This window comes from Anolis sagrei, chromosome 4 (genome assembly GCF_037176765.1).
Source record: "Anolis sagrei isolate rAnoSag1 chromosome 4, rAnoSag1.mat, whole genome shotgun sequence".
NCBI lineage: Eukaryota > Metazoa > Chordata > Lepidosauria > Squamata > Dactyloidae > Anolis > Anolis sagrei.
Window position 1 is genome coordinate 226227235 of NC_090024.1, and position 19046 is coordinate 226246280.

General features: G+C 43.9%; 1 protein-coding gene across 1 annotated transcript; it reads left to right on the top strand.

Moving 5' to 3' along the window:
- The first annotated feature begins 1500 nt into the window (after positions 1-1500).
- Positions 1501-19046, top strand: FAM210B (family with sequence similarity 210 member B). Its single transcript, XM_060772078.2, has 3 exons — positions 1501-1821; positions 14608-14783; positions 18645-19046. The coding sequence occupies exons 1-3, from the start codon at positions 1576-1578 to the stop codon at positions 18859-18861; spliced, it is 639 nt and encodes a 212-aa protein (XP_060628061.2). The 5' UTR covers positions 1501-1575; the 3' UTR covers positions 18862-19046.

Genomic DNA, 19046 nt, shown 5'->3' on the forward strand with positions numbered 1-19046 from the left:
ATGTCGGGGGTGCTTGGATTGTGCATTTTCTGCATGCCAACGGGTTGGACTAGATGGCCAGTGCAGTCTCTTATTATATAGCTAATAATAGAGCTAGGCCAGGTCAAGGGCAATGAGGTAGCAGAGGGTCAGGGAAGTGGCTGTCGTCTATCTGTAAGAGCTGTTCATCAGTGGGACTCTCTGCCTCAGGGTGTGGTGGAAGGCTTTTATACAGAGGCTGGATAGCTATCTGTCAGGGGTGCTTGAATTGTACGTTTCCTGTATGCCAAGGGGTTGGACTGGATGGCCCGTGCGGTCTCTTATTATATAGTTATAATAGCTCTATAGCTCTATAGCTAGGCCAGAAGCTGTTGATCAGCGGAACTCTCTGCCTCGGGGTGTGGTGGAGGCTTTTATACAGAGGCTGGATGGCTATCTGTCAGAGGTGCCTGGATTGTGCGTTTCCTATATGCCAAAGGGTTGGACTAGATGGCCCGTGCGGTCTCTTATTATATAGCTATAACAGAGCTAGGCCAGGAGCTGTTGATCAGTGGAACTCTCTGCCTCAGGGTGTGGTGGAAGCTCCTTCCTTGGAGGCTTTTATGCAGAGGCTGGATGGCTATCTGTCAGAGGTGCTTGGATTGTGCGTTCTCTGTATGGCAAGGGGTTGGACTGGATGGGCAGTGCGGTCTCTTATTATATAGCTATAATAGAGCTAGGTCAGGAGCTGTTGATCAGTGGAACTCTCTGCCTCAGGATGTGGTGGAAGCCCTTGGATGCTTTTATGCAGAGGCTGGATGGCTATCTGTCGGGGGTGCTTGGATTGTGCGGTCTCTTATTATATAGCTATAATAGAGCTAGGCCAGGAGCTGTTCATCAGTGGAACTCTCTGCCTCGAGGTGTGGTGGAAGCTCCTTCCTTGGAGGCTTTTATGCAGAGTCTGAATAGCCATCGGTCGGGGTACTTGGATAGTGCTCTTCCTGCATGGCAGGGGGTTGGACTGGATGGCCCGTGCGGTCTCTTATTATATAGCTATAATAGAGCTAGTCCGGGAGATATTCATCAGTGGAACTCTCTGCCTCGGGGTGTGGTGGAAGCTCCTTCCTTGGGAGGCTTTTATGCAGAGGCTGGATGGCTATCTTTATTATATCTCACCTCATTTCATCTTTAATTACTTATTAATCGCCCTCCATCCGAGATGCTCTAGGCGATTTACATTGCAGAAATTATATAGCTATAATACAGCCAGGCAAGGAGCTGTTGATCAGTGGAACTCTCTGCCTCATGATGTGGTGGAAGCCCTTGGAGGCTTTTATGCAGAGGCTGGATGGCTATCTGTGGGGAGTGCTTGGATTGTGCATTTCCTGTATGGCAAGGGGTTGGACTGGATGGCCTCTTTGGACTCGAGGATTCCGATTCCCCCGCACAGAGCCGTGGCAGTAGTTCTGCCCCCTGGGGTGAATAATGCGGGCGGCGGGCCCTTTAAGGAGGAGGGCGCGGGTGCCTCTTTCCCGCCTCCCTCTCGGGGCCTGAGCCGCCGCCTCTTTGCACCGGGAGGCAGGCAAGCAGGCAAGCGAGGAGCGGGACCAGCCAGCCATGCTTCGGCTAGGCCGGCCCTGCATTCTGCGGGCGCTGCTCCGGCTCCCGGGCTCCAGCTGCAGCGCCGCCTCGACGGAGGGAAACCTCCAGGTGGAGCCCGGCAACAGAGGCGCCACCTTCGGGGTTCGCCGCCACCACCTTCCGCCAAAGGGCGACAGGCTGCTCCTGCTGCTCCTGCTCCCTAAACAAGCAGAGGCCGAGATCAGCAGAGGGATTCGCTCCTACTCCACCGGGGCCCGGAAGGTGGGTTCAGAAAGGGTGCTGCCCACACTGTGGAATGAGCGCGGTTTGACACCGCTTTAGTCCTGGCCCAGCTGGAGCTAGGGAATCCTGGGAGTTGTCGTTTTAGCCAGGCCTAAGAGTGGACCAACACCCCAGCTTGGACACCCCTTGAGCTGGCCATGTGTTCAGTGCTGTGGAATCCTGGGAGTTGTAGTTTGAGGAGGCACCAGGGAAGACATAGCTTGGCCATTCAAGAGCTGTCAAACTGCATTTTTCTATACTGTTGAAGCAAAATCAGGCATGGGCAAACTTGGGCCCTCCGGGTGTTTTGGACTTCAACTCCCACCATTCCGAACAGCCTACCGGCTGTTCGGAATGGTGGGAGTTGAAGTCCAAAACACCCGGAGGGCCCAAGTTTGCCCATGCCTGATAAAGTGATGTGGTTCAATATTATGGAAAGATAGGAGGTGTAGTTGGTGAGGCGCCAGCCCTCTTTGGCAGGGAAGGCCGAAGACCTTGCGAAACTACAACTCCCACGATTCCATAGCATTCCGCAAGGCATTAATCCTGCAGTGAAGACAGTCCACCTTTGCTCTCTGATGCATCCATATACACAAACTTCGTGGTATGCAGAAATGATCAAAATATATTATATTTCAGCGTGTTTAGTGTTGGGGGATATATGTGTTGTTGAAGGCTTTCGTGGCCAGAATCACTGGGTTGCTGTGAGTTTTCCAGGCTGCATGGCCATGTCCCAGAAGCATTCTCTCCTGACATTTCACCCACGTCTATGGCAGGGATCCTCAGAGGGGAAAGAGGAAGGATGAAGGAACATTGAGATATGTGTTGTTGAAGGCTTTCATGGCCAGAATCACTGGATGGTTGTGAGTTTTCCAGGCTACATGGTCATGTCCCAGAAGCATTCTCTCCTGACATTTCACCCACATCTATGGCAGGCATCCTCAGAGGTTGTGAGGTCTGTTGGAAACTAGGCTAGTGGGGTTTATATACCTGCATTGTCCAGTGTGAGTTCCAGACAGGAAACAATCAGAGCCAGCTAACACTTCCCAACAAAGAACTCCCCCAGGAAGGAAGCAGCCAGGCTTTGAAGTTGCAGGGCTCTTCAATGCAAATAAAGCTGGCCAGTTGTGACATTCACACTTGCCTCCAATAGACATGGCCATGTTCCAGAAGTATTCTCTCCTGACATTTCACCCACATCCATGGCAGGCATCCTCAGAGGTTGTGAGGTCTGTTGGAAACTAGGCAAGTGGGGTTTATATACCTGGATTGTACAGGGCAAATTCCAGACAGGAAACAATCAGGGCCAGCTAACACCTCCCCACAAAGAACTCCGCCAGGCAGGAAGCAGCCAGGCTTTGAAGTTGCAGGGATCTTCAATGCGAATCAAGCTGGCCAGTTGCGACATTCACACTTGGCTGCAATAGACATGGCCATGTTCCAGAAGCATTCTCTCCTGACATTTCACCCACATCCATGGCAGGCATCCTCGGAGGTTGTGAGGTCTGTTGGAAATGAGGCAAGTGGGGTTTATATACCTGGATTGTCCAGACGGGAAACAATCAGGGCCAGGTAACACCTCCGAACAAAGAACTCCCCCAGGCAGGAAGCAGCCAGGCTTTGAAGTTGCAGGGCTCTTAAATGCGAATAAAGCTGGCCAGTTGCGACATTCACACTTGCCTCCAATAGACAAGAGTTCTTTCTCCCATCCTGGACATTATCCCAGAGATATATAAACCCCACTTGCCTAGTTTCCAACAGACTTCATAACCTCTGAGGATGCCTGCCATAGATGTGGGTGAAACATCAGGAGAGAATGCTTTTGGAACATGGCCATACAACCCGGAAAACTCACAGCAACCCACTGTATCATTCTTATTGTTATATTTATTTATATCCTGCTTTATCTGTCCTGCAGGAGACTCAAAGGTGCTTAACATAAAAGCATTAGTATATAATTTGAAATACACCAATATGCAAACATTAAATATAAACAGTATTTTCAAAAAAATACGAGTTAAAAACCATTAAAAGATATTCAGAGGCATATATATATGTCTTCAGGTTGCCTGCCAATTTATAGTGTCCCCATGAATTTCATAGTGTTTTCTTAGATAAGTAATAGTCTGAGATTATTTTGCCTTCCTCTGAAAATAGCCTAAAGTGGCTGGTGTTTGTTGGTGGCATTCCATCCAAGTACTAACCAATGTTGACCCTTCTTAACTTCCAAAATCAAACAGAATCTGGTGCCTTCGGGATATTTAGTAAAGGTAAAGGTTTTCCCTGACATTAAGTCGGACTCTGGGGTGGTGGTGCTCATCTCCATTTCTAAGCCGAAGAGCCGGCGTTATCCGTAGACACCTCCAAGGTTATGTGGCCAGCATGACTGCGTGGAGCATTGTTACCTTCCCACAGAAGCGGTACCTATTGATCTACTCATATTTGCATGGTTCGAACTGTTAGGCTGGTAGAAACTGGGGCTAACAGTGGGAGCTCTCCCCACTCCCCGGATCAGAACCACCAACCTTTTGGTCAGCAAGTTCAGCAGCTCAGCAGTTTAACCTGCTGCGCCACCATATTTGCACCACTCTAAAATACAGCCCAAGGTGCCTGGTATTCCTTGGCAGCTCCCATCCAATTACTAACCAAGCCTGACTTTGCTTAGCTTCCAAGATTAGTTGTGATACGGTAACTTTGGGGTAGTTACGCTCTAATCAGTGACTATATTATTGTTGTTGGGGAGGGTGGCCTATCAAGTACTTTATTCCGGAGAAAAAAGACTGAAGTGGAATACAGGATCACACTGGAAAGAGGCTCTCTGAGCATGCATGGAGTGCTCCCCTCTAACTATAGGCAGTGATCCAATGTTTTGTTGTGTTCCTTCAAGTAATTTCAGATGTACAGTAACCCTAAACCCCTCATAGGGTGTTCTTGGCAAGATTTGTTCAGAGAAGGTTTGTCCTTGCCGTCCTTTGAGGCTGAGAGAATGTGACTTACCCAAAGTCACCCAGTAGCCTCCATTGTTGATTGGGGATTCGAACCCTGGTTTGTTTGGGGGTTTTGTGTGTGTGTGTCAGGAGTGACTTGAGAAACTGCAAGTTGCTTCTGGTGTGAGAGAATTGGCTGTCTGCAAGAACGTAGCGCAGGGGATGCTTGGATTTTTCACCATCCTGTTGGAGGCTTCTCTCATGTCCCCTCATGGGAAGCTGGAGTTGCTCATCCCACTCCCTGGATTCGAACCACCTACCTTTCGGTCAGCAGTCCTGCTGGCACAAGGGTTTAACCCATTTGTGTGTGTGTGTGTGTCAGGAGTGACTTGAGAAACTGCAAGTTGCTTCTGGTGTGAGAGAATTGGCCATCTGCAAGAACATTGCGCAGGGGATGCTTGGATGTTTCACCATCCTGTTGGAGGCTTCTCTCATGTCCCGTCATGGGAAGCTGGAGTTGCTCACCCGCTCTCTGGATTTGAACCATCTACCTTTCAGTCAGCAGTCCTGCTGGCACAAGGGTTTAACCCATTGCACAACCAAACACTAGTCTCCTGGTGTCTTAGGTCAACATTCAGTCTACGGGCTGTGGTGGCACAGTGGGTGCCGCTGAACTGCTAACTTGAAGGTTGGCAGTTCGAGTCCGCGGGACAGGGTGAGCTTCTGCTGTTAGCCCAGCTCCTGCCAACCTACCAGTTCGAAAACATGAAATGTGAGTAGATAAATAGGTACCACTTTGTCGAGAAAGGCATAAGATTCTCCAAGCAGTCATGCCGGTCACACGACCAGGCTCCTCAGCTTGAAAGTGGAGAACAGCATCACTCCCAGATCGGGAGATGAGCACCAGCTCCAAAACCAGAAATGAAAGGAGAAGCCTCTGCCTTTGTTTGTGTGTCTCATTGTATTGATACTACACTTGATCTTAGCCAAAAGGCCGAACAAGACATTGAATGTTTGCTGGTATCTATTTACACTGTGATCTGCTCTGAGTCCCTATGGGGAGAAGGTTGGAATATAAATAAATTGTTATTACAACAACAACAACAACAACAACAACAACAACAACAACAATACATTGACTGCAAGCTATCTTTGAAAGTATTGTCGAAGGCTTTCATGGCCGGAATCACTGGGTTGTTGTAGGTTTTTTCGGGCTATATGGCCATGGTCTAGAGGCATTCTCTCCTGATGTTTTGCCTGCATCTATGGCAAGTATCCTCAGAGGTAGTGAGGTCTGTTGGAGGTCCAACAGACCTCACTACCTCTGAGGATGCTTGCCATAGATGCAGGCGAAACGTCAGGAGAGAATGCCTCTAGACCATGGCCATATAGCCCAAAAAAACTTACAACAACCCACTATCTTTGAAAGTTTGAGATATATGCACAAAGCCCTCAACTACAACTCCCAGCATTCTTCACCATAAGCTATACTAAGGCAGGTGGGAGTTGTAGTTCACCAACACCCAAAAGGCCACATGACTCCCAGGCCTCCTGTCAAGGCTATTTTTGCCTGAATTTGGGAGCATAAGAATAATATCTTTGCTTAGTCCCTTTTTTATTATAGTAACAGAATATTTCGTATTTGCCCAAGTGATGACTATCTTAATTTCTTCCATAGCAGCATAAAGTTTAACACATTCATTACTCCATGAGCATTCGACTTGCCTAGAGATTTGGAGCATAGAAGTTTGTTATGTGTTATTATCTCCATGATCTGTCCAACAATCCTTTGGTCTGTATTAACTCCAGCTTGTTGTAATTCAAGAACAGTGGACTTTTGGACCTTTTGATGTTTTGATCTGCAGTTTTGTTTTCTAGTTCGAAACTTAGTTTATGGAAAGGAAATAAAGTAGCAGAACTACTCTTGGATTATACAATTTAACAGTGCATATGTCTTGGCTTCAAGCAGAAAATGACTATATAGAGCAACACGTCTCAACCTGGGGGTTGGGACCCCGGGGGGGGGGGGTTGAGGGGGCTTCAGAGGGGTCACCAAAGACCATCAAAAAACACATATTTCTGATGGTCTTAGGAACCACTTTGGCAGAGAAGGCTGAAGATCTCTCTGCCTGCCCTTCTCTTCCTATTTGGAAACAGACTGCGAATCCTCCCACAAAAATCCCTCCTCCGCTGTGATTGGCTGGCCTCTCAGCCAAGAGAAGGACTATTTCTGAAACTCCAAGCAAGGGAGGAGAGAGTAGGCATGCTTGGTGCATGGCAGTGTAGTGTGCATGTGTTTGGCAAGGGAGAGCATGTGAGGCTGGAGGGAGGCTCATTCCAGCTAGTCTCTTCAAGGCATGGGGGTTCTGTGTGGGAAGTGTGGCTCAGTTCTATCATTGGTGGGGTTCAGAATGCTCTTTGATTGTAGGTGAACTATATGTTCAGACAGGTATTGTTTAGGGCAGTGTTTCTCAACCTTGGGGATGGGAACCCTGGAGAGGTTGCGAGGGGGTGTCAGAGGGGTCGCCAAAGACCATCAGAAAATACAGTATTTTCTGTTGGGCATGGGGGTTCTGGGTGGGAAGTTTGGCCCAATTCTGTCGTTGGTGGAGTTCAGAATGTTCTTTGATCGTAGGTGAACTATAAATCCCAGCAATGTCAAGGTCTATTTCCCCCAAACTCCACTAATGTTCACATTTGAGCACAATGAGTATTTATGCCAAGTTTGGTCCTGATCCATCATTGGTCCAGATCCATCTGAATGTAGGTGAACTACAACTCCAAAACTCAAGGTCAATGCCCACCAAACCCTTAACTTATTTTCTGTTTGTCGTGGGAGTTCTGTGTGCCAAGTTTGGTTCAATTCCATCATTGGTGGAGTTCAGGATGCTCTTTGATTGTAGGTGAACTACAAATCCCAGCAACTACAACTCCCAAATGACAAAATCAACTCCCAACCCGACCAGTATTCAAATTTGGATGTATCAGGTATTTGTGTCAACTTTGGTCCAGTGAATCCTGCATATCAGATATTTACATTACAATTCATAACAGTAGCCAAATTATAGTTATGAAGTAGCAATGAAAATAATTTTATAGTTGGGGGTCACCACAACATGAGGAATTGTATTAAGGGGTCTCAGCATTAGGAAGGTTGAGAAACACTGATAACAGAGTCATGCTGGAGATCTAGGCCGGATGTACATTGTAGAATTAATGCAGTTTGACAACACTTTTAACTGCCATGGCTGATTGCTATGCAATGAAGGGGGTTGTTTTAACATTTTAAATTGCCTTGAACAGGGAGGATTACTTTTAATATATGTGTGTTATGGCGACAATATTTATGCTTATATTTTGTTTTGTTAATCTTATGGTTATGTTGTTTTTTACTTTGTATGTTTTGTGATGTTACCAGGGAACTGCTCTGAGTCCCCTCGGGGAGATGGAGCGGTATATAAAGTTTTATTATATTACTAGCCGTCCCCTGCCACGCGTTGTTGTGGCCCAGGTTAGTGATCTGGAAAATAAAGTAATGGTTTCTAATATATGTAATTCCTTTATGCTTGTGGGTAAACAGTATTCTCTGTTGTTTCTATGTCAGTGTTGATGTGGAGATTGTCTGGTTTGCCTACTCTGGAACATGCAACATATAATTGTCCTTCTTTAGGGGTCCCTTTCAAATCGATTATACTATATATATCTCTGTGTGTGTGTGACTCATATATATCTATCTATATCTATGGCTGGATGGCTCTTTGTCAGGAGGGCTTTGATTACATTATCTTGCCCTGGTGAAGGGAGTTAGACTGGATGGCCTTAAGTATGGTGGTTCTGTGTGAGAAGTTTGTCCCAATTCTGTTGTTGGTGGGGTTCAGCATGCTCTTTGATTGTAGGTGAACTATACATCCCAGAAACTACAACTCTTCCCCAAACTCCACCAGTATTCATATTTGGGCATATGGAATATTCGTGCCAAGTTTGGTCCAGATCCATCATTGTTTGAGTCCACAATGCTCTCTGAATGTAGGTGAACTACAACTCCCAAACTCAAGGTCAATGCCCACCAAACCCTTGTAGTATTTTCTGTTGGTCATGGGAGTTCTGTGCCCCAAGATTAGTTCAATGCCATAATTGGTGGAGTTCAGAATGCTCTTTGATTGTAGGTGAACTATAAATCCCAGCAACTACAACTCCCAAATGACAAAATCAATTTTTTGAGTGAAGGACATACATTGGGTTGTTAGGTGTATGCTGTCCAAATTTGGTGTCAATTGGTCCACTGGTTTTTGAGTTCTGTTAATCCCACATTACATTTTTATTTATATAGATTATTATAAGGTCTTTGGCCTCCTCTGCTAAAGTGTGCTGATGCCTCACCAAAATATAGGATTCCCTTGCTTGGCAGTTGGAGTGATGTCATACCGCATTAATTCTACAGTGTAGATGCACAGCTACAGACAACATTTCTCTGGGGATCCCTATGTCCTCCAATGCAATTATATGGTATTCACTATTCAAAGCTCTTCTCATATACCGAAACCCCATTCAACAAGGTCACGTAATAAGCAGCCCTATGATACACCGCCTTGATCACCTTGGAGGAAAGCTGGGAGATAAAATAAGTACAAATATCTATTGTGTGCTAGACTTCCTAAATCTCTAAATCTAACTCTTCTTTTTGAAGAACCGCTGTCAACCTTCATCCCGCCTCCCCCGCGTGACTATTTATTTTAGAGAGCTGACATAATTTTGTTTTTCTGACAAAGGTTGCTGATGTCCCAGCCCTGAACTTCCCGCATGTTCACGCTTGACAGAAAGCAATAGAGGTTCTTGGCTCATTGTCCCTGTTACATTGCCATCCTGTGTTTTTCAGCTGGAAGCACTCGATGCTATTTTCAGCAGAAGTGTTGGCGTAGAGCGGCATAATGATGAGCTGCTGAATGGCTGCCAGTTCCCATCACTTAAAGCCTTTTGACATCCGTTCCTTTCTTCCCTTGTTCGCTAGACCACCAATAAACTAGACGGCTTTTATCTGTTTGCCCCTTCCTTGGTCGGGCCAAACCTCTTGCATCTTAGCCCCTGGGATGACCTTTGCCTCTGACATTTTCAAATTTCCTGCTCGGGAAATGTTGATTTAAGGGGCAAAATGAGATAGTTAAAGTTGGCAAACAACAACAACAAAAAAGGCACCCAATAGCAAGCTCTGAAGCAGAATGAATCTCTCTTTGCGAGCCATGGGTTGTTCCTGCTATTAGTATTTTCTAAAAGCTACAACTTGAACCCTTTCCAAAAGACAGAATGCCCAATCCCAACAGCTGTTGGCTTTGCCAGCATTTTTGGTTATCCAAATTTCCTGCCTTTTAATAGAATTTTAACGGGGGAGTGTATATCCAATCAAGTCTCAGAACTGTTTGAGATAAATATGCAGTTAAAACTACTGCTGCTGCTTAGTGCTTACTGTTAAAAGGGAAAGCCATTTTTAATACTGCACTTCCTTTTTCATGTTATGTTATGGTATCACACTCAGATAATCGCCTAAATACCCTAAAGCCATCTGATTTTGGTAACTAAGCAGGGTCAGCCCTGGTTAATACTTGGATAAGCGACCACCAACAAATACCAGGTTCTGGGGACTATATTTCAGAGGAACGAAGTAGGAAATTCACCTCCACATATTCCTTACCTAAGAAAACTATGAAATTGACAGGTTTGCTAACAACAACAACAACAACAACAACAATACTTTATTTGTATTCCGCCCTATCTCCCTGAGGGGTTTCCAACATAACAATGGCAAACATTCAGTGCCTACATAAAACACACAATACTAACATAAAATCCCAGAAAAACCCCACATATAAAACTAACATTAAAGCCTAACATCAAACTAAGACCCAACATTAGTAAATTAAACCTGACAGTGATCTCTTGATCATCTAATTCCCCTCCTCTCCATATGTTAGTGAACAAAAGTAGGTCTTCAGTTGTTTTTTTAAAGGAGAGGAGTGAGGGGGCCAGCTTTATTTATTTAGGGAGGGAATTCCAGAGGAGGGGGCAACCACAGAGAAGGCCCTCTCTCATTCCCACTAGCCGAGCTTGGGATGGGAGTGGGACCTAGAGCAGGGCCTCCTCCGATGACCGCAGTGCCCAGGCTGCTTTGTAAGAGGAGATGTGATCAGTCAGATAGCCTGGACCCAAGCCGTTATGAATTGACAGTATTGGAAATTCCATAACCTATTGGAAATAAGTGCACCATAATCTTATTGAAATGGTAAAAATGATGTCACGTCTGTTTGGCAAATGTGAATCTCTATGACCATGTGAAGGCCACCTTTTGAAAACCACTAGTCAAGAAAAGCATGACCTTGTTAGAAGTCAACCTTTTGAACAAGTGATATTCACAAGCATTAATGTAATGGCACACAGGTAACTCAGCTGTTAAACTGAAGAACAATGTCTTTAAGCTGCCAAGGATAAAGATATGCCACTGCAAAAATATATTTGGTTAGCAGAGGATGGTTGCTTATTTAAAGATGGAATTTGCTGTCGCAGTTGCCCAAAAGATATACACTCCTTTGAAGCCTCTTAGTTCAAATATGCACTCAAGAGACAAAAACAAAGTAGTCTTCTTTAAAAATAACATCTCAGGTTTACTAACAAATTTCTTGTATATATTCAGCATACTAGTCCATAGTCCAATGTCTTTAAGCATATAGACATAATCCAAACTATATAACTGTACTTACTGAAGTCTGAAAGGAGACAAACCGCATCCACCACCATTGAGATCTAAAAACATACTATATAAACAAAAATGGAGTCGTATTCTGAAGCCCCCCCCCCCCAGACACACACACACCAAAGAGGTACAGTCAAATCAAATCAAAATGTACATACAATATAGGTTAACAATTATACACATTTACAACCAGTTACTAGAGGTTTGGAAGGTTGCTATTTCCAACAGACAAGTAACTTGAAGGCATATAAACATCCAATTTCTTGACTTTCTTCCAAGGAATCAACCAAAACTTTAGTTGGTCTGTTAAAATTGTAGCTTTATAAACTATATAAAATATTATAGAACCCCCGTAATTTAACTTGGACAGGCCAGCATATTTTGTACAAAGTATGCCTTCCGGTTCTTGTCAACTTGTATGAACTAGCAGCTGTTTCCAAGTGGCAGCTGTGCCAAGTCTGTTGCAGCAAAACAAAGATTTAATAGCACCTGCAAGCCTAACATACTTAGTATAAGATGAGGGAGTTTTTAAAATCCACTTTGTCACATACAAGCAGAAGAATCTTAGAGTTTGAAGAATATATGTAGTGTACATTGTGCATTAACAAATTACAGCCCTGGGACTCATAAATAGTTCCCAAGTCCTCCAATTTTGTAATCTTTCCAGTCCGGCCTTTCTCTAGCTAAAAAGAAACTGGTGAATTACTTCTCCCAGAAGAGCAGCAGCCCACCTTTTAAATGGTAGTAGGACTCACTAGCACATAAAAAATACTCATACTTCAAAATTGGAAATGTGTTTACAGCTACATATTATTGTTGCTTTTGTTGTTGTTTCTTCAGCCCCCAGAGGCTTCCAAGTGCAGCATATTACATCGAAAGAATAGAATTAAGTTTCTATAGCAGAGAAAAAGAGGACCAGTAAAGTATATTTCAAGGTTTTTTTATTGCAAGGCAACAGTATACATATATGTCAAACAAACAACCAGGTTAGGTAAACTTTGCAAATTAATTTCCAAACTCCAGAAGCAAACGTGCCTCTGTTTTTATGTCTGTAAGGGTTTGTCCCTGATGATGCAGTGGATTTAACTGCTGGGCTGCTGAATTTGTTGACTGAAAGGTTGGCATTTCGAATCTGGGGTGCAAGGTGAGCTCCTGCTGTTACTCCCCACTTCTGCCCACCTAGCAGTTTGAAAACATGCAAATGTGAGTAGATCATTAGGTACTGCTTCTGCGGGAAGGTAACCGCGCGCCATGCAGTCAAGCTGGCCACATGACCTTGGAGGTGTCTACAGACAAAGCTGGCTCTTCAGCTTAGAAATGGAGATGAACACTACCCAGAGTTGGACACAACTGGACTTAATGTCAGGGGAAACTTTTACCTTTTTTATGGACATTATACAATCAATAATACAATAACATTACTAGATTTGAAAACAGGATATAAGAAATGTTTTAAAAATTACAAAGCCAGCATACTTAGGCCAAGAACTTGCTTGCTTCTGTAACTATATTAGTAGAGGAGGTAGGAGCAGTGATAACGGAAAGGGTGCCCATTGGAATTGATATTTTGTTCTCGACTTCTGTTAAATTTATAAAGGCAAAATCTGCTTCTGTATGTGATGTATAGTCAGTGCACAGACTCATTCTCTCCACATTTGCAAGCTAATCATTTATATTCCGAGTGTTACGATTTAATTGAGGAGTATTACTGTCATTAAAAATCAAGAAAACCAAAGTGCTCTTCCAGCAGTCACCAGCCAATCCCTCTCCAATGCCAGAAATACAACTTAATGGTGTAACATTAGAAAATGTTGACCATTTCCGCTACCTTGGCAGCCACCTCTCCACAAAAGTCAACATTGACACTGAAATTTAACACCGCCTAAGCTCTGTGACTGCAGCATTTTTCCGAATGAAGCAGAGAGTTTTGAGGACTGGGACATCTGTAGGGATACCAAGGTGCTTGTTTATAAAGCTATTGTCCTCCCAACCCTGCTATACACCTGTGAGACGTGGAGAGTCTACAGACTTCACATGCAACTCCTAGAATGATTCCATCAACGCTGCCTCCAAAAAATCCTGCAAATCTCTTGGGAAGACAAGCAGACAAATGCTGGAAGAAGCAAAGACCACCAGCATTGAAGCGATGGTCCTCCGCCATCAACTCTGCTGGACCGGCCATGTTGTCCAGATGCCCGACCACGGTCTCCCAAAGTAGTTGCTCTATTCTGAACTCAAGAACAGAAAACAGAATGTTGGAGGACAGGAAAAAAGATTTAAAGATGGGCTCAAAGCCATCCTTAAACAACTCTGGCATAGACACTGAGAACTGGGAAGCCCTGGCCCTTGAGCACTCCTGGCCCTTGAGTGCCTTTCCAGAATAGGAAAACTCCAGCAATATGTCCCAGAAGCACTTTATCAGAGTTTTAAGATTGCCTGCACACTGCACTTACCCTAAAATCCGACATACCACCTGTCACACCCAGCACTTTTAAATCTGTACCCATTACATTTGGCCCGGCCCTAGTTTTATTGTGTTATGGTGTATCGTTTTTGTTGTTTCTGTTATTGCTTTAATGTTTTCATTTGCTTTAAGTTGTGTATTTGTTATGATATGGTACGCGACCTCACCGTTACTACACTGTTGCAACAAGAGGAACTGGTCTCGTGAAACCCTCTTATAGTGCTGAGGCTTATTAAATATGGTTTTCTGTGGGCAAGCACTACTGGATAGCATATGTTCTGTATCGGAAACTAGAGCTGATGTGGTCTATCCAATGCAGTTTTCTGAATCAGCACCTCAAATAACCAAATCGAATCTGAAGTTGACCCAAAACTGATTCATAACCCTTTTGGTACTAATGTTGGAGAGGGGTCCCTGGTCAAAGTAGTCCCTAGTCAAGTGGTCCCTGGTCAAAAAAAGATTAGGAACCACTGTACTAAATCCTTGACATCTTCCATCGCAGACATGTAAGAAAAGGTTGCTCTGTTTCCATAGGTAGCATGAGCTGAGGTCATTTTGGCAAAGGTTTTCCATTGATATGGGTAGCATAGGTTGAAGCAGATGTAATGGCATATACATTTTCATGACAGCATTATTTCTTCCTCCAAATATAGGATACTAGCACATCCCTGGGAAATGACCATGCAGATCCCAGCCAAGAGGATGGGAAGAAACCCAACAAATCCCAGCAATTGAAGAAGGTTTTTAAGGAATACGGAGCTGTAGCAGTGGCATTCCATGTTGGGATTTCATTGATGTCTCTGGGAATGTTTTATTTGGCTGTGTCAAGGTATGCTTTCTGTACTATTTGGCACAGAGGGCATGGAGAGGGGTAGGGGGTTTGGTATAATGTTGCACGTAACATAAGAGAATAGTTGTTGAAAACAAGAACTGACTTAAACTAAATGCAACCTTTCAGATATTATCAAACTGCTGGGAAGCACAGTTCAATGTATGATGCGTATTCCTGAGCTAAAGAGTCAGCTGGAGCATTTTGAGCTGCTGCTTCCTTTCTCCAAGCAGGGAAATGGGAAGTGAGTGAAGCCAGTAGTTCTTAGCTGGTATTTTGGGGACAACAGCTGTGCTCTGCTTTCATTTTTGCCTCCTCTATGCCAAAAAAATGAGAGGTGATCAAAGCCATCTTCCACTTCAAGAGCAAGCTGAATCCTGAGATTAGGGCTCAGCCAACGTTTGAAGTGTCAGGTGGGTGTGATTTGCATTCCCCACAGAGAAAAGGAGAGGAGAGCCAAGCTGGCCGATTCTATCTCCCTTGCCCCACTTGGTATCTTCTCATACAGATCTCTTTCATGCCTCCCTCACCCACATTCATTACTCTGTATGCTTATATAATTGCACTATTTACAATAACAAGGTTTCCACAACACAAATAAAGTCTTTCATACTTCCTTCTTTGCTTCCACACTGGGCTTCCTTCTCATGCAGATAAACAGCTTTGCTCTCACAGCGCCTCCTCTCACAGCAAAATTGTACTGGAGCTTTATACACAGCTGTACACACGAGGCCTTCAACCTGGGGCTTCTATCATCTAAGTTTCTCACACTCGGCCTTCTTATAGACTAAGGCCTACCTCACACAGAGGCTTCTCTTACAAACTGAAACCTTTCTCCCACTAAGGTTTACCTCAGACTAAGCTCCAGGCACACCTTTTGCTGAGTCATAGCATCCATTTAACCCTTTCAGTTCTTGACTCACATTTTTGTAATTAAAAATACCAAGATAATTTTTAATATTTCTGACAAGTTGAGTATAGAGCCATGTTGCAGGCCTAGAGAAAACATTTTCTGTAGAGAAAACACTTCTCTAGATATTGCTAGGTTCTCCTCTGGTTTTATGGTCTTTAAAGCTCTTCACATGGGCCTGATACTATGTTCAACAGGCTTTTGCAACAAGTGGGCCTACTATATACTGTTTGCATCCTGTCCATGACTTACACAGAAGCAAGTCCAACTTAGTTTATTGTACAGACTGCAATGCCCAGCTTCCTTCAATGACAACCCCTTTGTGAAGCTTCCTCGTTCTTGCAGCTTGCCCATGACACAACCATGAAGTGACTGGTAGAAAGCAGGGAAATCTGAGAAACATCTGGCTATCCTGTATAGTTTTCTCTTCTGGTTATATTTCTGCATATAAGAATATAGCCAAATGCTTCTTAGGTGTCCACCGTTCTTCACAGGCCACCACATGGTTGTCCCCTAGGAGTGCAGAATGTATAAAGGATTAAAATTGGTGGAAAAAAAACAGGTATGTAATTGTTCTGCCTACCAAATTTTTACATGATGTTTCCATGCTGCAGAGTCTCAGCCTTTGTTCTTAACTGTCACAATTGAGAGAAAAGAGTAATTGAGGTAAGAGAGAGAGAGAAAAAGTGGCTGTTAGGCCCTAGCATCTAAGTTTTGTGTAAATATCTCTGGTTTTTTCATCTGCTGGGGTTTGGTTCCTGGACCTCCTGTGGATATTCAAGTCCCAGTATATACCATGGCATAATAAAATTTTAATCCTGTATATAAAACTTGGTGGTTCAGTGGGTTAAACCACTGAGCTTCTGAACTTGCTGAAGCTGAACTTGCTGAATCTTTTATCAGCTAAAAGATTAGCAGTTTGAATCCAGGGAGCGGGGTGAGCTTCCACTGTTCGCCCCAGCTTCTGCCAACCTAGCAGTTTGAAAATATGCAAATGTGGGTAGATCAATAGGTACCGCCGGCCACATGACCTTGGAGCTGTCTATGGACAACGTCGGCTCTTCGGCTTAGAAATAGAGATGAGTACCCCCCCCCCCCAAGTTGGACACAACTAGACTATATATTATATAAGCTTTACTTATATAATATATAGAACTACAAAATGAAACCTTGTTCTTTGAGTTTGGAGTGGGGAGGGAGTCATTTTAAGCCATGTATGGTTGAATACATGGATGCAGAATTCCTGATCTGGAGGACCAACTATACCTTGGATGCAGATAGATTTGTGGGAGATGTATGGCATGGAGTAAAACCCAGAACTTGGAGGAGGTTACTTTGAGGACCAAAGCCATGCTGGTGATTAATGACTATGGGCAGCTGCCTTTACAGTGTGATGTAGGATCCTGTATTCTTTAGAATTGCGTAACTTACAGGAAACTTACAAAAGTAATATTATCACTGTGGAAAATAGGCATTCCCACTTATGAAGGACAACAGAAATGGTGATAAGAGATTTGAATAGGGACATCCCAAATAGATTACTGCAACACACTTTATGTGAGGCTGCCTTTGAAGACTGTTCGGAAACTGCAACTAGTCCAACGGGCTGCAGCCAGATTACTAACTGGAGCGACATACAGGGAGCACTCCACCCCCTTGTTGTGTCAGCTCCACTGGCTTCCGATCTACTTCCAAGCTCAATTCAAAGTGCTTGTTTTGACCTATAAAGCTATATATGGTTCTGGTTCAGCTTATTTGTCCAAACGCATCTCCCACTACGCCCTGCCTTACAGTTTAAGATCATCCGGGGAGACCCTGCTCTCACTCCCGCCAGCGTCACAAATACGTCTGGCAGGGACGAGAGACAGGGCTTTCTCGGCTGTTTTAATTAATGTTCTATTTATTGTTTTATTGCTTTGTTATATTTAATGGCATCAAATTGTGCCAAATGTAAGCCGTCCTGAGTCCCCCTTCGGGATTTGAGAACGACAGGGTAGAAATGCTGGAAATAAATAAATAAATAAATAAATAAATAAATGTTTTATGGGTTTCAGCCATGCCCAAGCTCAAACCACCTAATACAGTGGTTCTCAACCTGTGGGTCCCCAGGTGTTTTCGCCTACAACTCCCAGAAATTCCAGCCAATTTACCAGCTGTTAGGATTTCTGGGAGTTGAAGGCTAAAACATCTGGGGACCCACAGGTTGAGAACCACTGACCTAATATTGAGGAACCTTTGGCCTCCAAGATGTTTTGGTCCAACCACTAGAAACCCAGCCAATGGTACTGTGTTTGTTGAACCAAATATTTGGTAGACCAAAACTACAGGCAGTTCTCAAGTTACAAACAAGATAGGTTCTGTAGGTTTGTTCTTAATTTGAACTTGTATGTAAACACACACACACACACATATCAGTTTTGGATAGCATAGGGAAGAGTTAACACCCATGTAAGGTTTCTTTCACTGTCTGCCCTTGGTCCGAAGATTTCACCTCACTTTCTGTCTCTATAATTGTATTCTTAAAAAATTGGCTTGTTATGGAAACAAGGATTGGTGATATAAGACACCTTTCTCCCATGATAACTCTTTCAGGAGTGAATTTTCCTTCTGGAGGGCTACATTTCTTTCACTTCCTGTTGTCTCACCCCTATTCTTCACTATGAGTCATTTGTAAGTCAGATGTTTATAACATGGGGGACTGTCTGTACTCCACTCCTGATCTAAGGCTACGTATAAAACAAATGTGAAGAGGCAGAAGAATTTTACTGTTCTATTTCCAATTGACTTGAATAGCACTAAAATCACAATTCATGTTTCACGTTGGCTGCAAACAGGAGCACTTCCCTTTGTGTGGGTATTTTGTTGCTTTGCTAAAACCAAATTCTAAAATCTTTAAGTATTCTGTTCAATGTTATTGAGTTAAGATGTGGTATGCTTTCTCCCCCTTTTAGTGGAGTGGACATGACTGCCATTCTCTTCAAGCTGGGATTTGATGAAGCTCTGGTGCAATCCAAATTAGCTGCCGGGACAAGCACTTTTTTATTGGCCTATGCCGTTCACAAACTGTTTGCTCCAGTCCGCATCAGCATCACCTTAGTCTCAGTGCCATTCCTTGTCCGCTATTTCCGGAAGATAGGTTTCTTCAAACCACCAGCTGCAAACCCATGATTTTAATTCTTGGGGAGGAAAAAATGGAATGCCTCCTACTTTCTTAATATAGACGTTTTCAAATTGCTGCGCCCTGGTGGTCCCCTTGTATGGATTTCCAATACTTCTGCTTTTTTTTTTTTGGTGTGTTTTAAAAGGTGGGAAAGTGGTTTCTTCATGATCAAAAATATATATTAAAATACTGA